General features: G+C 40.5%; 1 protein-coding gene across 1 annotated transcript in view; it reads left to right on the top strand.

Moving 5' to 3' along the window:
* Nucleotides 1-7008, top strand: part of ccdc149a (coiled-coil domain containing 149a) — a 30010-nt gene extending 23002 nt beyond the window's left edge. Inside the window, exons 11-12 of the mRNA XM_052147841.1 lie at nt 3698-3814; nt 6576-7008. Coding sequence (XP_052003801.1) covers nt 3698-3814; nt 6576-6862 — 404 coding nt within the window. The 3' untranslated portion in view covers nt 6863-7008. The remainder of the gene's footprint in view (nt 1-3697; nt 3815-6575) is intronic.
* Nucleotides 7009-19520: the final 12512 nt, after the last annotated feature.

The raw sequence follows: 19520 nt of genomic DNA, 5'->3' as shown, positions 1-19520 counted from the left end.
CAAAATCTCTATAATTTCTGGAAACTAGGACTGATTGGGACACTTTGGCGCAACAATAGAATCGTTTCCTTGTCCTCTCAGACTTATGTCTGCGTATGTGCATATGACAGGCACCAGGCATGTCGTGGCATGCGGTGCTTGAGCTAGTACTGAAGAGATCACATGTGTAAAAGACCTAATTGAATGCTGACACCATAAGCCCCAATGCTTTTTGAAACAGATTACATGAAAGTGCTTTTCCCAGTTTGAACTGAGACAGACACTGGAGAATGGCCTGAATGCACTCGCTTGTGAGATGCGCACGCTCGCTCATGGAGTCGAGACAGACTCCCAAAAAGGAGATTTGTTGGCTAGGGGAGAGCGTACTCTTCGCCCAGTTGACATTGAGGCCTAGGCTGTGCAGATTTTGGAGCAATAAATCCCTGTTCTGGCATAACAGCGCCTCATTGGGCCAGTAATAGCCAGTCAATGAGGTAGTTCAAAATGCGTATGGCGCTCCGTTTCAGAGGCGCGAGTACTGCATCGATGCACTTTGTAAACGTGCGAGGAGCCAGACAGTCTGTAGGGCAGGACTTTGAATTGATACACAGTTCCCTCGAATGCATATCTCAAAAACATCCTGTGATGTGGTACAATTTTTACATGAATGCACACGCCTTTCAGATCTATTGACGCAAACCAATTGCGTGGCCAGACATGTGATAAGATCCGTGTCTAAGTATTAATTATGAACGGGCACTTTGCAAGTCAAATGTATCAGATCTAAAAATGGCTGAAGCCCGCCGTTTTTCTTTGGGATAAGAAAATATCGTCCGCGTAACGGGACAGAGGGCAATTCGGTGTGTTCATTGTATGAAATAATGTGCCACTCACCATAGGGAAGTGGTTGTGCATAATGTGTGGGCTTTGAAGTGGAAAAAGGCTCTTTATTGAAAAAGTTTGAGCATCTTGTTCATGTGCAATGAGTGCTGTACTCGCAGAAGCAACATTTTGAACAACAATATTCCTTTCCCAACAAACAGCAGTGGGGAAGAGGGGAACAGCATTGTGTGTCTCCAATCGAGCCTTCTTTGGGGCAGGTCCGGAAAGAACGGCGAGCTCTGCATTACGCTTCATAGGGCTGTGCCCGTGGGGGTGAGTTTCCATTCGGCATGGGGCTCACGCTGAGGTGGCTGCCTTCATTTGGGCCATGGCTTGCGCAGCTTTCCCCGTGGCCCTGCGGTGACTTTTGGCAGCGCTGAGGCAGCGGGCGTGGGGTTTTTTCTGGGTGCTGGCCCGAGACAGAGCGGGAGTGTGCTTGTTGTGATGAAGTACTGCTCTGTTTCAGCATAAATGTCTCATAGCCTGTGAGTGTTTTTGAGTTGAGACGTAACACTCAGCAAACCTATCCACAGAGCTGCAGATTAGGCCGGCTGGAGACACTGGAGCACCAAAGAGAACCGCTTTTTCTGCGTCACGCATTTCAGTGAGGGTCAGCCAGATGTGACGATCCAAGTCAACCAGGTTGCCCATTGACTTGCCAACGGCCTGGCTCAGACTTTAGTGGCTCACTAAGTCTGTAGCAGTATGGAGCTCTTTGAATTCTCTGGATCGTAGCCTTGCTTGTCCATTTGCTTGAGGAGCTTGGCTTGGAAAACTTGGAGCACCGCCATTATGTGAACAAGTGCTGAACAAGCTTGGCCCGATGCTCAGTACGCTTTTCCAGCCAGTGTGGACATGGCTTGGAAGGATAAACAGGGTGTGATTTCCATGCCCTGCTACTCACCAGGCAGAGATATGCCGCTACCCCCTCCTCCACATGGGATAGTTGGGCATAAACTTTGTCTTCCACATGGTCCACTTTAGTGAGGGGAGTGGAATTGCTGTGCTAGCGAGCTGAATATGGCACACCAGTATTTTGTCAATTCATTATGAACTTCTGGTAAGAACGGGGCAGATCTGCGGAACGCGCTCGCTTGACGATGTTTGGATAGCAGGAACCACTCATCAAGGCAAGATTTTTCAGGTTATTCTGGAGGAGACCACTCGAGACCACCCTTGAAATTATGCAAAGCATCTCCTTATCAGTGGTGCATACACATTCCTCGCCCTCACTGGGGGAAGTAGAGATGACGTCCTCCATTGACCACTCTCCAGATGCAGCCAGAGAGATATAACGTCATCCCCAGCATCAGAACCTCTGAACATGATGAGGTTGTGCGCTCCTGGAGTGGGCCGAAGCTTGTCATGCACATACTGTATCAGCATAGACACAGTACATTGAGATTGAGAGGGCTTGCAGGGCATGTGCTGGCATGAGGTCCACCTCAAATTCATCCTGCTCGACCTCGTGGCCCCACCGTGCCTCCTCATATGATCCCTCGGGAGTCACAGAAGGGGCAGGTGGGAGTGCACAGGAGGCTGAATCGTCCCTCAGAACAAGGGCGAGTGAACAAAGCGCCTTCTGAGACTCATACCCATGGGCATCATGACTCATGGGCAGTCTGTCTCCATGAGAGCTGTCTCTGCGTGGGCGTGGCCCAGACAACGATTGCAGCGTTCATATTGATCTCATAAGGAACACTTACGGAACAACATCTTTAAAAAGACATGAGCACATAAGCGGCTCTTTTAAATACTGTGTGTGTGTGTGTGTGTGTGTGTGTGTGTGTGTGTCCGTCGAACATTCTACACCTCGCCATTGACACTTCATTGGTGGACGTGTCCTTGCTTCAGTGACACACCAACCCCACACAGCGCTTCGGCCTGAGAATCCTTTATTGATATTGCTATATATATATATATATATATATATATACACAGTATATAAAAGAGCCCCTTACGTGTTTGTGTCTTTTTAAAGATTTACGGAATGACATCTTTAAAAAGACACGAACAGGTAAACGCCTCTTCTATGTAGCGCTGTGTGGGGTTGGTGTGTCACTGAAGCAAGGACACGTCCACCAATGAAGTGTCAACGGCGAGGTGTAGAATGTTCGCCGGAACACTGCAGGGGAGCATTGAGTCTTTTAAGCTTGCAAAGATTCCATCTGCTGGCTTGTGTATTTCAATGGCCACAAATGTAGAGGGATTCTACATTCTACATAAGACAAGAGATGAATCGCTGTCTTGAAGGAAGACATTTCTGAGGAATGGTGTTTGTGCAACCGCTTTTATACCGGATAGCTTAGCGGCTAAAAGGGTGGGGCTTAAACACCGTAGCCAATCTTAGAATTGCCGATAATTGTAGAAGGGTTTCAACTAGGTCATGTAGAAGGACACTCCCCATAGCGTCAGCTTAGTGATGCAATGTCAAGCGAACTGAATCGTAAGGGAACCGAAGTATACCCGGGCCTTTAAAAAGTAAAAAGTAATTCTGTAGCAGGATTGTGTTAGCAGGATGTTCTCTTAATTATCTGCTTTGTAAATTAAATGTAATTAAACTCTACATTTGACTTTATATTTATATTTATATTATAAAATAAATTTTTGTGGAATTTTACATTAGAATATTAAAAATTATTATTTAATAAAGTAATATACTGCATTATTTTTACTGTGTACTTTTGGTTGGTGTTGTAATCAAATTTTCTGGCCCGTGTCCCGTTGTCATTGTGTACAGATAACATTTTATGGACAACATTACTTTCACACAAGTTATGTTAAGTCTTTTTGCATTTGAGGATAACACCATCTTCTTCTCCATGATGTTCACCAGGGGGTAAAGATGCCATCACTCTGAGCGAGAGCCAGTTTCCTATCACAACTCCCTCCTCTTTTGGCCTTCCACATCAGCCAAAAGCACCTGAAATAACTAACCCACGGCCTCCTGCAGGTGAGCGGGTGTAATTGTGTGTAACCAAATGTGCCGTTTGCTAATCGTAGCGTTAAATGGCTGAAGTGCTATTAATTAGCTAATACCTTTCCTGTTCCCTTTCTATCACGCCTATCCTTCACGCACACTCTCATTGGTCAGGCCGGCTGACCATCCAATCCCTTTTAAATGTCATGGCATTTAGTAAATGCTAGCAAATTCTCATTCGTTGACATTCACCAACTTTTGGGGTGTGTTTTGTGCTCGGGACAGACCCATAAATATGGATGCTGCTGTGTAAAGCTGTAATTCGCTTTTCTGTTGTTCCACGAATAAGCCGCATGCAGTGTTTAACCTTTAAGCTGAATGCAACCAAATATGGGTCAGTAATCCAACAGAATAGGCACCAATGATGCAGAGGGGAGGCAGAACTAAGCTGCCTCAACCCGTTACGCTCTTGCTCCTAGCTGGATGGCTTTGTTTGTGTATTTATTTATTTAGTTTTGCTTCTGTGTCAATCAAGTTTAATGTCGCAAATACATGCTTTGCTTCCATGTGTGCTTTTTGTTGAAATGTAAGGATTATGAGTATTTAATTTGAGGCTTTTTACATTTAAGTCTGATCTTCGCCTTTATAAAAATATAAATTCTCATAATTTACTCACACTCATGCCATTCCAGATGTGTATGACTTTCTTTCTTCTGCTGAACACAAATTAAGATTTTTATATCTCAGCTTTGTTGGTCCATACAGTGCAAGTGAATGGTGGCCAGAACTTTGAAGGTCCAAAACAAAAGTATAAAAGTAACCCATATGACTTCAGTGGTTAAATCCATATCTTCAGAAGTTAAATGATATGTGTGGATTTGATACAGATCAATATTTAAGTCCTTTTTTACTATAAATCTCTACTTACACTTTCAAATATTTCTTCTTAATTTTTGGAGATTCACATTTTTTTGTGCATATTGCCACCTACAGGCAGGGAGGAAAATTTATAGTAAAAAGGACTTGTATATTGATCTGTTTCTCACCCACACCCTGTGGCGATTTCTCAGAGCCAGCAAAGACTTCTCTGCTGGTTTAATATGCCTAATATATAAAACAAATTTCATCCTTTTTGTATTTTCAATCGCTTTCCTTTCCTAACTCATCGAAAAATAAATAGCAATAATCACAATGTTTATCCAATTAGAATTTATTCCTCGGTGCTTACAAGCAAATTGTGACAACTTTTTCACAAATCGCATGCCCGGAGCCATGCTCCTTAGCCGAAGCAGCGCATGTGTCTGAACTCCACACCGTCAGGCCTTCAAAATTTTTGCAGAATCACTCAACAGTGTAAGTGAATAGGCATCAAATGTCAGATTGTCAGATTCATGAGCCAATCAGATTTATTTATTTATTATTGAAAAAGATATCCATATGGATTTAAAAACCTGAGATGTTCTGCATGATCATGCAATTGATTAATTAAACAGGAAATAAGAGCTGATTTTTATTTAATCATCAGGAGTTTTCGAAGTGTAAATTAGGCTGCTTGAGCATTCAGTGTCGGATCAAGTTTTGAAAAGTAACCGTGTACCCTGACTAAATAAAATGTATTGCAAGTAAAATTTTAATCGCAAAATTATTAGAGACCTTTTTCTTGGTATTAGACCTCCTTGGTTCTGGCTTTCGTTCATGGACGTTCTTTTAACACGTCAATTGGTATTATTAGATGACTGCCCCGCTATGTATGATGTATGAGGCATACGGTGTGTCATGAATCGCACGTAAGGCCTAGACTTAAAATGCACGTGCCGTGGCTGCCCATCATGTCACTTCTACAGATATAAATTTAATCACTAGAGTCATATAGATTACTTTAATGCTGCCTTTACATGCTTTTTGAACCTTCAATGTTCTAGTCTCCATTCACTTCAGTGTTTCCCCTATATGCATTCAGGAGCGGTGCTGCGCCACTGATTATCTATTGACATTTCACATGGTGAATATCCAATATCCAATATCCATGACACAGCGTAACACCAGTCAAAATGCCATAGTTTTGTTTAAGTTACTTACTATCATTGTAAGGAGCCATGCTTGGTTTTACCGGTGACTACGTGTGATCTAGTTACAAATAAAAGTTAAAAACTACTTCAAACTATGGACACCAATGTTGGAACTATGGCAACTTTTCATAATTATTATGGACCAAGCAATCAGTTTTTCTTCAGTGTAAAATCTGTTCTAGAATCTGCTCTTTGATTGTAGGTAAAAGTACCTGGCCTTGTTTGCCTTCAGAAATTCAAAGAGATGACTATACTTAATCAGTAAGATCGCATGCAGAATATTTCAATTTAGCCCTATATAAATTATGTCAAAATCAGTGCTGTACTGTCTAATGTGCATTTCAGTGCAAAATAATATAAAATATATAATAATGCCACTATTTCATTAGTTATTATTACTTTTTTACTTTAAAAGTCAGGTGCTGGTGCCACCATCTGTAGATCTTTGTAGAATTTTTTTGTCCTTTTTGCAATTTTACGAAAGAGATTGCAATAAGCTCTTTGCTGGACCAAAAGCTCCACACTGTACAAAAAGATTTCCAGATTGACACACTGTGGCCTTAATTTTTTTGCCTTTGACCCAACACTCAACATTCCAGTAGCATAGTAAGAAACTGAGCTCCATTACTGCAGGAAATTACACATTAGACTTGCAAGGCTCCATGCCATTAGAATAGCACTAACACAATGACCATTAATCTTCTTTGTCACCCTGATTGGCTTAGATGACAGGACAGGAAGAGGAGGGCCATCGCCATGGGAGCAGGACACAGCTGGCAGTGACAGCTTCCCGAACATGTGGCGTGGCTCCCACACCTGTCCAGATGGAGGTGGAGAGGAGGTGGGAACACCTGTCACCCCTGACAACAGGGAAGAGATCTTCTTGTGTGGGACAGAATTTTTGAGTCCGACTAATGGGCAGGTCAGGACTGAAGTGAAAGAGGGTCCCTGCACAGAAACGGGTCCCAAGCCTGTCATGGAGGAAACCTCAATTTTAGAGCATTTAGAGTAAGATGATGGGGTACACTGCCTGGTAGTGGAGGGGGGAGTAGATTCAGCTTTGGCACTGGCAACAACTCTGTCTCAACGACTCAAAGTAACACAAAATGCTTCCATTACTCTTTACCAAACGGTGAATATACAGTGAGGAAAATAAGTATTTGAACACCCTGCTATTTTGCAAGTTCTCCCACTTAGAAATCATGGAGGGGTCTGAAATTGTCATCGTAGGTGCATGTCCACTGTGAGAGACATAATCTAAAAAAAAAAATCCAGAAATCACAATGTATGATTCTTTAACTATTTATTTGTATGATACAGCTGCAAATAAGTATTTGAACACCTGTCTATCAGCTAGAATTCTGACCCTCAAAGACCTGTTAGTCTGCCTTTAAAATGTCCACCTCCACTCCATTTATTATCCTAAATTAGATGCACCTGTTTGAGGTCGTTAGCTGCATAAAGACACCTGTCCACCCCATACAATCAGTAAGAATCCAACTACTAACATGGCCAAGACCAAAGAGCTGTCCAAAGACACTAGAGACAAAATTGTACACCTCCACAAGGCTGGAAAGGGCTACGGGGAAATTGCCAAGCAGCTTGGTGAAAAAAGGTCCACTGTTGGAGCAATCATTAGAAAATGGAAGAAGCTAAACATGACTGTCAATCTCCCTCGGACTGGGGCTCCGTGCAAGATCTCACCTCGTGGGGTCTCAATGATCCTAAGAAAGGTGAAAAATCAGCCCAGAACTACACGGGAGGAGCTGGTCAATGACCTGAAAAGAGCTGGGACCACCGTTTCCAAGGTTACTGTTGGTAATACACTAAGACGTCATGGTTTGAAATCATGCATGGCACGGAAGGTTCCCCTGCTTAAACCAGCACATGTCAAGGCCCGTCTTAAGTTTGCCAATGACCATTTGGATGATCCAGAGGAGTCATGGGAGAAAGTCATGTGGTCAGATGAGACCTTTTGGTCATAATTCCACTAACCGTGTTTGGAGGAAGAAGAATGATGAGTACCATCCCAAGAACACCATCCCTACTGTGAAGCATGGGGGTGGTAGCATCATGCTTTGGGGGTGTTTTTCTGCACATGGGACAGGGCTGACTGCACTGTATTAAGGAGAGGATGACTGCGGCCATGTATTGCGAGATTTTGGGGAACAACCTCCTTCCCTCAGTTAGAGCATTGAAGATGGGTCGAGGCTGGGGCTTCCAACATGACAATGACCCGAAGCACACAGCCAGGATAACCAAGGAGTGGCTCTGTAAGAAGCATATCAAGGTTCTGACGTGGCCTAGCCAGTCTCCAGACCTAAACCCAATAGAGAATCTTTGGAGGGAGCTCAAACTCCGTGTTTCTCAGCGACAGCCCAGAAACCTGACTGATCTAGAGAAGATCTGTGTGGAGTAGTGGGCCAAAATCCCTCCTGCAGTGTGTGCAAACCTGGTGAAAAACTACAGGAAACGTTTAATTGCAAACAAAGGCTACTGTACCAAATATTAACATTGATTTTCTCAGGTGTTCAAATACTTATTTGCAGCTGTATCATACAAATAAATAGTTAAAAAATCATACATTGTGATTTCTGGATTTTTTTTTTAGATTATGTCTCTCACAGTGGACATGCACCTACGATGACAATTTCAGACCCCTCCATGATTTCTAAGTGGGAGAACTTGCAAAATAGCAGGGTGTTCAAATACTTATTTTCCTCACTGTAAATGTCAACTCTCATGCTGCTGGGGAAGTGCCAAAAGCTTGCATTGAAGATATGTTAGAAAGTACCTTATTAAATATTACCCCCATAAAGGAGTCGTCTATTGAGCAGAGTAATTCCTCTCTTCTGCAAGACTTGGAACTGGGGTGTCAATCAGGAGAGACTGACCGTGGCTGCAGTCAAAGTGTAGCCTGAACAACAAACAAGTTCCTTTATCTCAGGAGAGATTACTCTGCTTTCCTGAAAAAATGTGTTTATTATTGGCAAATATACATAAATTAAAAAGCAACTGAATTACAAATCAGTTATTGGTATATCCTGTCGGTTTTCAACTATTGCAAACTATTATTGTTGAACTGTAATAATCAAGAACCCCTCACATTACATTGCATTCGTTTTGCCCATTTTCGCCATATTTTTATAATGTACTTGAGTGTAATACACACATGTTTAGGTTCATGCAGATATAAGGTCTTTAATTTGGTACATTTTGATATAAATTGGTGTGATCAGAAATAAATAAATAAATTTTCAATAGCAACAAAATTTATTTATTTCCTTGTTGCTATTAAAAAACAATATTTTCAACTGAGTTTTTCAGAGTGCAGATATTTTTTTTTTTTTTTTGTTTTTTCTTGTGATCTAATATGAAATTAGCTTGTTAGTCAAGGTAACCCAAGTAGCAAAGGGAAACTTGCATACTTTCAAAAGAGCCTCTATGCCCTGAAGGTGTTTTTAAGGATTTTCTGTTTCAGTGGCATGCCCAAAATTAAAGGCATGTAACTCTACAAAAAAAGGTATCATTTAAAAAAAAACTTTTCAATTTTTTTTTAATTATATAAATTATGAAAAATTGAGACCCTCAATCTAAGAAACTGCTTAAAAAACGTTAGCCCAAAAATTTTCTCTTTTTCCCCTTATTCTACATATATCTAGAATACATATAGGTACATATATCTCAGGGTGTATTTAAGGCAGCTCTGAAAAAAATAGCTTTTGCTTTGTTCCCAATCAGGTCACCTGTAATTGAGTAACGTTTTGTGTTGATACGACAAAGCAATCAAAGGTTATAGAATAACAAAAATTATTTATCTGAGTGTCAAAAAACCTCTCCAAGCAAATAAAACATAATATTAAGAACATAAGAACTTATTACACATGCAAATACAACAATGACTAAAGGTATGCTCTCTCTCCAACGCATGCATGTATGAGTTACGAGATCTCATTCAGTTTCATTTGAGCCATCGTTTAGTCTGTGTCATGTGCATGGTGCCATCTCTTGGTGGCCATATGTAATTATAGTGAACAATCCTCACTGCCCATATTTGGATGACTTCCACATCTGGTTGCAGCAATCTGAATCCGAAGACGTTTTGTTAAGCGTTACATGACAACGCACAACATAATTTCTGATGCAGTCATCTAATCCAGGATAGCTAATATGTTTTTATCCAGATAGCAGGTTATGTGCTCATTCTGCTTTGTGTGGATTGTCTAATGATCTATGCATCCGATTATGTTGTGTGTGTGGATAATTTCAATAATTGAATGGAATAATGACCATCACTACAGTGTTACTTTGAATTTCCCTATGCACACACCTTACCTTCACCCGCTGTCTCATAACCAAAGTCTCGGACTGAACCAAACTCTGGTGAATGGAGGTTTGATTACAACCTGAATCCACCAAGGTTTGGTATGTACCCCCCTTAATACTCACAGGTATCCGGTACGCTCCTGCTCAATCGGGGGTGGCCTTCGGTGTCTCGGGGATCTGGACCCATATCTCCACCTCCATTGTGGGGCAACAGTCCTGGAAGTGCCTGCACCCGTGGCAGCTGATTCTCCCACCTGGGGAAGAGAGCAGAAATAGATAGGGGGAACCGGCGCTTTGAAAGATCTCCGGGCTCAGGGTGCCGGTTTAGGGGGGACAGCTTCCCGTTTCCGGGGAGTAGGAACAGGACGAGGATGAGAGGAGGGGGAGGGGAAAGAGAGAGAAGAGTGCTCACCGGCCTCCTGGAACGCCACCAAGTGGTCCTCAGCCAGCTGGACGGCTCAATCCAGCGTCGCCGGGCGGTGGCACTGGCCCATTCCGCCATCCCTTTCGGTAGCCGGGTGATAAACTGCTCCAGCACCACCAGTTCAGCTACAGTGCTACGGTCACTGAGCTGTGGATCAAATGCAAACAGGTGGCAAGCTTGCCGAGAGTCAGAGACTGAAAATGCTTGCGGTGCTATTTTCTCCAGGAGGTCTGTCACTGGAAGCTGTTGGGCCACGAGTTGGGATTCCCCGTCAACAGCTCGATAAAAGCCTCCGGGTCGTTTTATGGGCCCATCTTGACGAGGGTGATGTGGAGGATGGCTGAAGCTGTGGCCCAGGTTGCAGCTGACGTTTCCCCCTGGGGCACCAAACTCCATAACACCTGCCGATTCTCAGTTTGGCATGAAGGAGCACCTGGAACCACTGCTTCTTCTCCGTGGATGCCAGCGAGAGAGATCATTTCCCACAGGTGATAATCCTTACCCCTCTCATCTCCCGATCTCGCTCCATATTCACAAACCAGCTCTCATTCACGCCCCACCACCACAGTTAATTCGATTTCAAACTACTGTTTAAAAAGGTTCTTACATCGAAAAGAAAGAACCTAGCGAAAAAAGAGCAAAATGCATAAAATTCTTTGGCAAATAATAAAGATAAAGGTGGAGCAATAGTACTATGAAGTAGAAAAATGTACACAAGAGGCTTATAAACAACTAAAGGATTAGAAATTTTATCGAACCTTGCCATGTAACCCAGCTTAGATAATGAAATGGAGCTATAGTCCATTCTGATGTGAGAGAAAACGTGTGGATTACGGAAAACTAATTTAAATTCCTCTGTAATAAATCAACAAATTGCTTGTTTTACATGCCGTCAAAATGTCATAAAACTTTGAATAACAGGATATTTTTAAATGTGAACATTGTAACCATTGTGAGATTAACTTTAGACAAAGTATTTTGTAGATATTTTACCAAAAAAAAACATTTTCCATCAGATCCTACAGACTGCTACATATGCTACATTAACAACTCCTTTTTAGACCCTTCATATTTCAAATTAATTTTCAGTTACAAATGTGGTTTTAAGCATCTTTTTGTGGAGACTGTACATTCTGTTTTATAGTATTGTAGGAGTGCATGCACTGCAGGAGTTGTCAAGCGTCTGCCCACTTGTGTACTCTGTACCATTACTTCAGTCTGTACATGTCACAGTCAATTCCCCTGCTGCCACAGACTGCCTTTCACTCTGCCACTGTAAAACTTTTTAAGTAGAGGTAAAATCAGAACTTTGATGTGACACGATTCACTCCACAGTGTGCTGCCTCCCGTGTTTGCCTGCCATCTCCCTGATGTCTCAGTGGCAGGCCGTCATTCTCTGCCTTGCCTGCCACGCACATTCTCCAGCTGCTTTTTCTTGCTCTTTGGTCCTATTAGACAAGAAATGTTGCATTGTACAGTAGGATGCATGTGTACACTGTTGAATTATTCATTGACAAACATAAATAATATTCAGATGTAGGTGACAGGGTGGCTGTATAAAGTCTTGTGGGATTTATTTTACAATGCAGTACTTGTCTCCTCCTCTTGGTAAATATCAACATTATGAAACATTTAAATAATATCTTTTTTTTTATCTGAGAGTGAAAGTATCATTTTTGCCCATTGTGATAAATAAAGAAAAATAAATTCATAATTAATTGAAGGCATAGTTCAGCCATGCAAAGATTATGATTATCTCATCATTTACTCACCTTTCTTATGTGGAACATAAACAAATATTGTTTTTGAAGGATATATTCTTTTTGTCCATACAATGCAATGTCAAGATTAATAGTGTGTATAGCACAGATGTCAAGATTTATATTAAAAAAGGAGTTTCATTTTGGTGTGTTTATCTCGTATCATTTCAGAAGACTTGGATTAAACCACTTGAGTCATGTGTAATATTTTTGTGCTGCTTTCATGCCCTTTTTGTAGCTTGAAAATTTTGGACCCCATTGACCTACATTGTATTGAGAAACAGAGAAACATTTTTTTCTCCACAAAAGAAAGTCATACAAGTTTGAGACCACGTAAGGGTGACTAAATAAGAGAATTGTACATTTTGCATGGTTGAACTATTCCTTTAAATGAACAACAAATTAGCATTAAACTTGTTTCAGATAAACTGGAAGTGTCTTAAATTTAAGAGTCACCACTATGAACTGACATCGCTGTGGGGTTAATAACTTGATTGAGATAAGTCATGTAGGAGATTGACATTGGCAGTGGTGATAATTTTATCTAGGCCATAATGAAATGTACATACAAACTCAAAGCTTTGCCCTGGGTTAGGTTTAGCATTAGTAAGAAAATGGAAGTATTAAGTATAGTTTTTCTAATAAGTATATATCCACCATTATTTTAAGCACAATGATCACTGTTGCCCTTTATGTGGTGAATACAACAAATGTGGTACAAAGCAGAGACTGTATGGCTTAAAGCTTAAATAAGTACACAGTACATAAATATATATGTATTTTTTTCAGTTCATAATATCAGGCAACCACAAGTTTGCAATCCCTGATTCAGACTTTATGCATAAACATTATTAGTTCAAGCATGGCAGTAATCCTAAATTAAAATCTGTTCACTTACCCCATGGCAGCCTCTCTTACAGCAGACGTCCCCTCAGATCTCCCTGCCGAAAGTAATTCCAATTATTTTAGCAGTTCTCCCATCAAGAGCAATGTCCCAAATAGTCATTAAGAGGAAGCACGCAGAACATTGCATTTTATGCCTTTATTTATATTCTGTTTGATTTGTTTACGCCTTGCAGCAGCCTGTCTGTCGGTATTTGTTCAGATAGAACTGCCTCACAGTGGCCAAGGGAACTTTAAGATATTCTGGATTTTAGATATTTGGTGAAGAAGGGCAAATTATGTCACTTGTTGTCTCATGTCTATGACTTGGAAAAAGTTTGTGTATTTTTGTGACACGATATTTACATTTAGTCATTTAGCAGTTTTTATTTAAAGCGACTGACAAATAAGGAACATAAGCAATTTGTCATATAAATGTCAACAATATCTGCAGTATCACACTGACAAGTTCTCAGAGTAGCTACAAAAGAATAGAAGCTAGCGCAGAAGGAGACAGACTTTTTTGTTTTTTTAAATAATTAAATAGAAAGTGCAGTTAGTGTAGACTGGTAGTGCTTGCAGAAGAGATTATTTTCAGTTGGTTCTTGAATGTTGATCTGGTTTCAGCAGGTTCTGGAAGCAGCGTTCATTCATTGACCACAGAGAGCGAGTGGGGACATAGACCTGGAGGAGTGAATTGAAGTAAGAAGGTGCTCTTCCACTGGCTGTCATGAAGGACAGAATTTGATACAGCAGCTACAGGTAGCCACTGGAGTGAAATCCAGATGGGAGTGACATTAACCCCATTTTGGTTGATTGAAGACCAGACATACTTTATCATCTGCAGCACCTTAATCGTGCAATAGCTGCGAGAGCATTGCAGTAGTCCAGTCTTAAAATGATTAATGCTTGGACCAGGAGTTGCCCATCATATTCAGACAGGAGAAATCTGATATTCCTGATATTGTAAAGTACAAACTCTCCTCAGCTCTCCTCTCCATGGGTCTCATGTATACAAATTTGCGTAAATTTTATACTAAAGTGTGCATCTGCACAAAAACAGATTTTGTGTACACAAAAGTTTTCATATGTATAAAACTTACGTACACCAGAACCTGCGCAAAGTTCTCTTTATAAATCCCAGTTAGTGGAAGATTGTGTGTAAATGCACTTGCTTCATTCCCCACCCTGTCTCTTCTTCAAAATAACCATATATGAAACTGACAATGTCTGGTTTTACTTTGCATACCCTCATCTAAATATAATTATCATATGATTATTGCCATCTAGCCATGTGATACTGCTTCATTCAACTGTGCAAGAAATTAAATAGAAAATAAAAGAGAATGATACTGTGACAGGGCGGAAGGTGGGGCCAGGTCGTGATTATACACACCTGGTCCATTATGAGGCTAATTAAGCCTCTGAGAGGAATATAGGCCGATTGCGGATGGTGGTGCGATGAGAGAGAGATCGTTGGACATGTCCGTCATGTGTGTGTTTGTCTTTTGTTTAAGTTAATCATTAAAATATTGTTTATATCGCCAGGCCCTCTAACGGACGACAGCCGCGCCTCTCCGGGCGGATCGGAGGCAGTCCTCCAGCCCCTGGTGGACGGAACATCCCTCCGCGTTCTCAGGGAACAGAAGGGGTCTCCTCCACCCCTGGCATCGGCCCTGACTGCTCCTGGCATTCCTTTAGGAGCCTCTTCCCCCCTCGCGGTCGGTGGCCGTTCCTCCACTTCCAGGTGGCCGGGCTCCTCCGTCTGAGGTGGATGGTAGTGGCAAGAACTCTACTACGGCGTATCCCTCCTCCTTCCTGGGTTTCGTCACCAGTGTAAAGCAGTTCAATGGAAAGGAGGAGGCGAGAATCGGCTTGGCAATATAAATAATATTTTAATGATAAACTTAAACAAAAGACAAAAACACAGACATGATGGACATGTCCATAAACAATCTCTCTCCCGTCGCACCACTATCCGCAATCGGCCTTTATCCCTCTCGGAGGCTTAATTAGCCTGATAAGGAACCGGGTGGGTATAATCATGACCCGACCCCACCCTTCGCCCTGTCACAGATACAAAGATAGTAATTAAGAAAACTATTTTGCAATGTAAAACACTATCTGATGTCCTCAGACTGCAGCCTTTTTTTAAATAAGTAAAAGGTGCAACAAATCTTTGTAATGTTTTTCAGAACATGAATGGGGTTGTCAATGCGTTTCGCTTCAGGATTACCGGTAACCTATCAAGACAGCCGTCCACCAGTCTTTGCAATGGTTCGTTCAACAACTGGATGCATCTGTTTTATCAAGTCAATATGTGTACGCACATTTCAAGGCTCATTTTTTAAATGTGCAATGTTTGTACATCAGGCCCCTGGTGATTCACTGTGTATCCATAATAATATACTTAAAGTGACACTAAAAGGCACAAACAAATCAAATAGACAAGATTTTCTACCTTGCATTTGGTTGTCTCAGAAGGCTTATCCTATGTTTTATCCAGATGTTCTCACAAGTTAGAATAAACCCAAAGAAAGAGAAATATACACTATAATGTGTGGAAGCTTATCCCTTCCAAGATGGACTAACTTTTTCCTTTATTTAAATTGCTTCTATAAAAAGTCCAATTACTAGAACAGCATTGCATTAGTGTCTATCGGGTGGTAAAAATGAGCTAATGGAGCTCCATGCAATGTACTGTAATATTTGGCCTCATTTCACATTATTTGCTCAGAATATTCTTGTAGAATGAGAACAGAGGCATCTTTTGACACAATGGTCCAGCAGTCTAACAGTCTAGACAAGACATTAAGACTTGTAATTATGAGAGTGCATTTGTGACCTTTTTTGACTCCAGTTCTGGCTAAAGTATTTGATTTTGTATTTGATATTGTATATCTCTTACCCCATGGCAGTCTCTCTATTTCATATATAATTTTAAATATAGATATTTGATATTAAATGTTGTCTAGGAGCTTTTTGTTTTTGTCAAGGGCAGATAAATTGGTAATTGGCAATAGCCTTTATAGTCTCACTTTATTTGTTTATAGTCTCACTTTAAAGAGACATTTAAAAGTATAAATAAAGATTTGTCTAATCTACTGGGACCGAGAAAAAAAGTTTTTGGATCAAACACATTATTATAGTGAATAAGAAATGTATGACAAAAGCGCTTTGATAAGTTTTGTTTAGTTTAATGGAATATCTTATGTTTCATTGTAACTTATTAAAAAATTATTCCATATTTTTTCATTACAGACAATGAAAATAGTACATTTCTGTAGACACCTAATATAAAGTAGCACTGTATATTATTCTTTTCCTAGTTCTTTGAGCTCTTAAACAACAGCATGTAGTTTCATTCTTGGACACAAGTCCTCTTTTCTCTAGTTTCTTTACACCACATCTCCCCACGTCCATTCTGTTCTCATCTTTGACTCTCAGTGCACTCCTCCACCACTTCCCAGGAGATTTCCACAGCCGTCTGCCACAAACTTGGAGAGCTAATGCCAATGACACACCCATTGATTCTCTTCCCAGCATTCCCACTGTGTTTACTCTCCTCGTCTGACCCCATTCCCAGATCATCCTCCTCCTCGTGAACTACCACAGCACGTCCAAGAATGGATTGACTCCCAAACAGCTTGGCGTCTGGGAGCTTTATAAATCGGCGTATAATTCCTCCCTTGGAAACAAAGTTGCCCAAGTCTCCGGGATGGCCAGGATAGTCCATCCCCTGTGGATTGTAATGAGGACCAGCACTGACACAACCTTGACTGGGGTCTCCCTATTGATGGATGTGGATGGCACGGACTTGAGGATCATCTGTAGGTAAACCGTGGAGGTTGATAATCACTTGTAAACTACCATTGGGGAAGACCTGCTTGAAGAGAACCTGCCTGAAGATCTCTGGCTGGCCAGTTGGTAAAGTGGAGGCGGCGGGGGGGGGGATTATCCGAGAACATCAACTCTTTACATTGTATTTGCAAAGCCAGTAACATCAAAGGGAATTTTAGTATGTTTTTCTCCATATAAAGTCTGTAATGAAGAGTAGAATTATGAAAATCATGTTCTTATTATTTATTTATTTATTTATTTTTAAGTTTAAAGTTTTTTTCTTTCAAAATGAATTCTGCACAAAACACAAAAAAGAATAAAAACTTTTCTTCTGAAATCTGCATTAAGCAAATCCAACTTCAATGGAGTGTAGGGAGTTGGTTAGGTTGGTATGTGCAGTAGGTTAAAATAGCACAATATGGCAAAAAAAAAAAAAAGAATATATATATGTATATATATATATATATATATATATATATATATATATAATACTTAATTATCATGACATGGAAACATGCAATCCAGAATTCTAAATGCTGTTCAAATCTTGACAATATGTTTTTCATAGATTTTACTCTGTTACATAAGCTATATATGGTAACCACAAAAAAGCAACATTGCTGATTATTCAACACTAAGTCAATATTTGCACCAGCAGCCAATATGAACAAATTAAAAACCAAAATACCCAAAAACAGTAAAGGCGCATTACTGCACTAATGAAATGGTGTCTTAAAACAGTATGCAATGTGAATGTTGTGGTCACAAAATTATTACAAAGCAAATCCTTGTGCAACCCTGTAATTGTGTTGAGAGAATTCCCTCTTGCAAAAAAACATTGTATTATTGATTGGTTGCTCTTCTGGGAGCTCATATGGAGTTTGCTGGTGAAATGCAAAGGGAAAATGCTGCATTAACATTCAATTATAAGTTATAATTGGTTTTAACCCATTGAGTTTGAGATCCCCTAATCGCAACCACCTGGATTCGAACTTGTGACTCCAGGTGTGGTAGTCAGCGTCAATACTCGCTGAGCAACCCAGGCCCCCTAAGAGTAAGACACATTAAATTTGTTAATTGTTTCTTAGTTCAGCACGCATAAACACATACATTTTATTATCCTAACAACATTCTCTGTAACTCTACTACCTTTAGATTTAAAGTCCTAATAAATCCATGTCTAGTGCAATTTTTGTAGGAGATGTTCAGCTCTAGTAAAGGCCCCAGAAATGTTCTTCGTTCTTCTCCCAGAGCCAAAAATATGTTTGAAACAGTTGCGCGACGGCCGGCTGGGGGAGGCGTTTAGAGGAGCATTTAAATATGAGGATGCACTAGACTAACTACATGTAAAACATCAACTAATACGACATTAAAATGTTGCAGTTCAGGGTGGGCAAGGAGGAGGAGGGAACTGGTTGAACAGTCAACGTAAATTGAATGATATAAATTTACTTAAAACAACATAAAACATAAGGACACACATGCAGTGTGGCCACGTGCATCTCTCTCTCACAAACTGGGGTCTCCGGCTGCCATTTATCTCCCGCTGATCAGCTGATTCAGCGTTGGCCTCCTCATCACAGATGTGTTATCAATTAATATATGCCTCGTTATAGGAGTAGAATTCACATGAAATCCATAATAGAATCTGTTTTAACCACTTGATGATGATTTAAAGCAATATATATGTAGCAGATAATGTCACGTTTGTCATGTTTACATTCTACATTCATGGTGCTAATGTGCTAACACACTATACATTGCCATTATATGCACTGGTTACACTGTGTTTTTGTAATTTATGATGACAGTGATAATACTGCATAGATTGGTGTAAACAATTGTGTTAATGGGCACAATATAGACAATAGAATAATGATAGGCATACAGTATCTTACTTTGGGCAGATGTGTGAATGGCTTTCAGCATCAGATGACACATGAATGAAGCAGTAAACAATAGAGTGAATGGGCATTTCAGGGTATTTGAGTAGATTTGATGTATTTTGCATAAAAAAAGAACATGACATGACATGTTCTTGGAAAATGTCTCTATGCAAATGACTGTAAAGCTCTAACTACTCTAAGTTTTTCACCAGCTCACTGATAACTCTGCATGCCTGTGTTCATGTTGATTTAGCTCCAGTCAGGCTCCATAACACCTACCGATGACATTTACTAATGTCACTAAGAAGATGTTTAGCAGCTGGTTTACATTTCCTGAAAGTTTGCGCTAGAAAGTTGTTACGAATCACCAAAACAAACTCAAAATCACCCTAATTTTGGCCAGATTTAGTTTGAAATGACGTCACATCCTTTCGTTCTTCCTTCTAATTCATATATTTCCATTTTTGGGTGAACAATCCCTTTAAGAGACTACGGTTACAGTTCCTCTGTTTCAAGAAGTCATTTCCACAGGCAACCCTGACAGGCCTATTT

Source organism: Xyrauchen texanus, chromosome 2, assembly GCF_025860055.1.
Source record: "Xyrauchen texanus isolate HMW12.3.18 chromosome 2, RBS_HiC_50CHRs, whole genome shotgun sequence".
Classification (NCBI taxonomy): domain Eukaryota; kingdom Metazoa; phylum Chordata; class Actinopteri; order Cypriniformes; family Catostomidae; genus Xyrauchen; species Xyrauchen texanus.
This window is presented reverse-complemented; position numbering and strand designations above follow the sequence as displayed.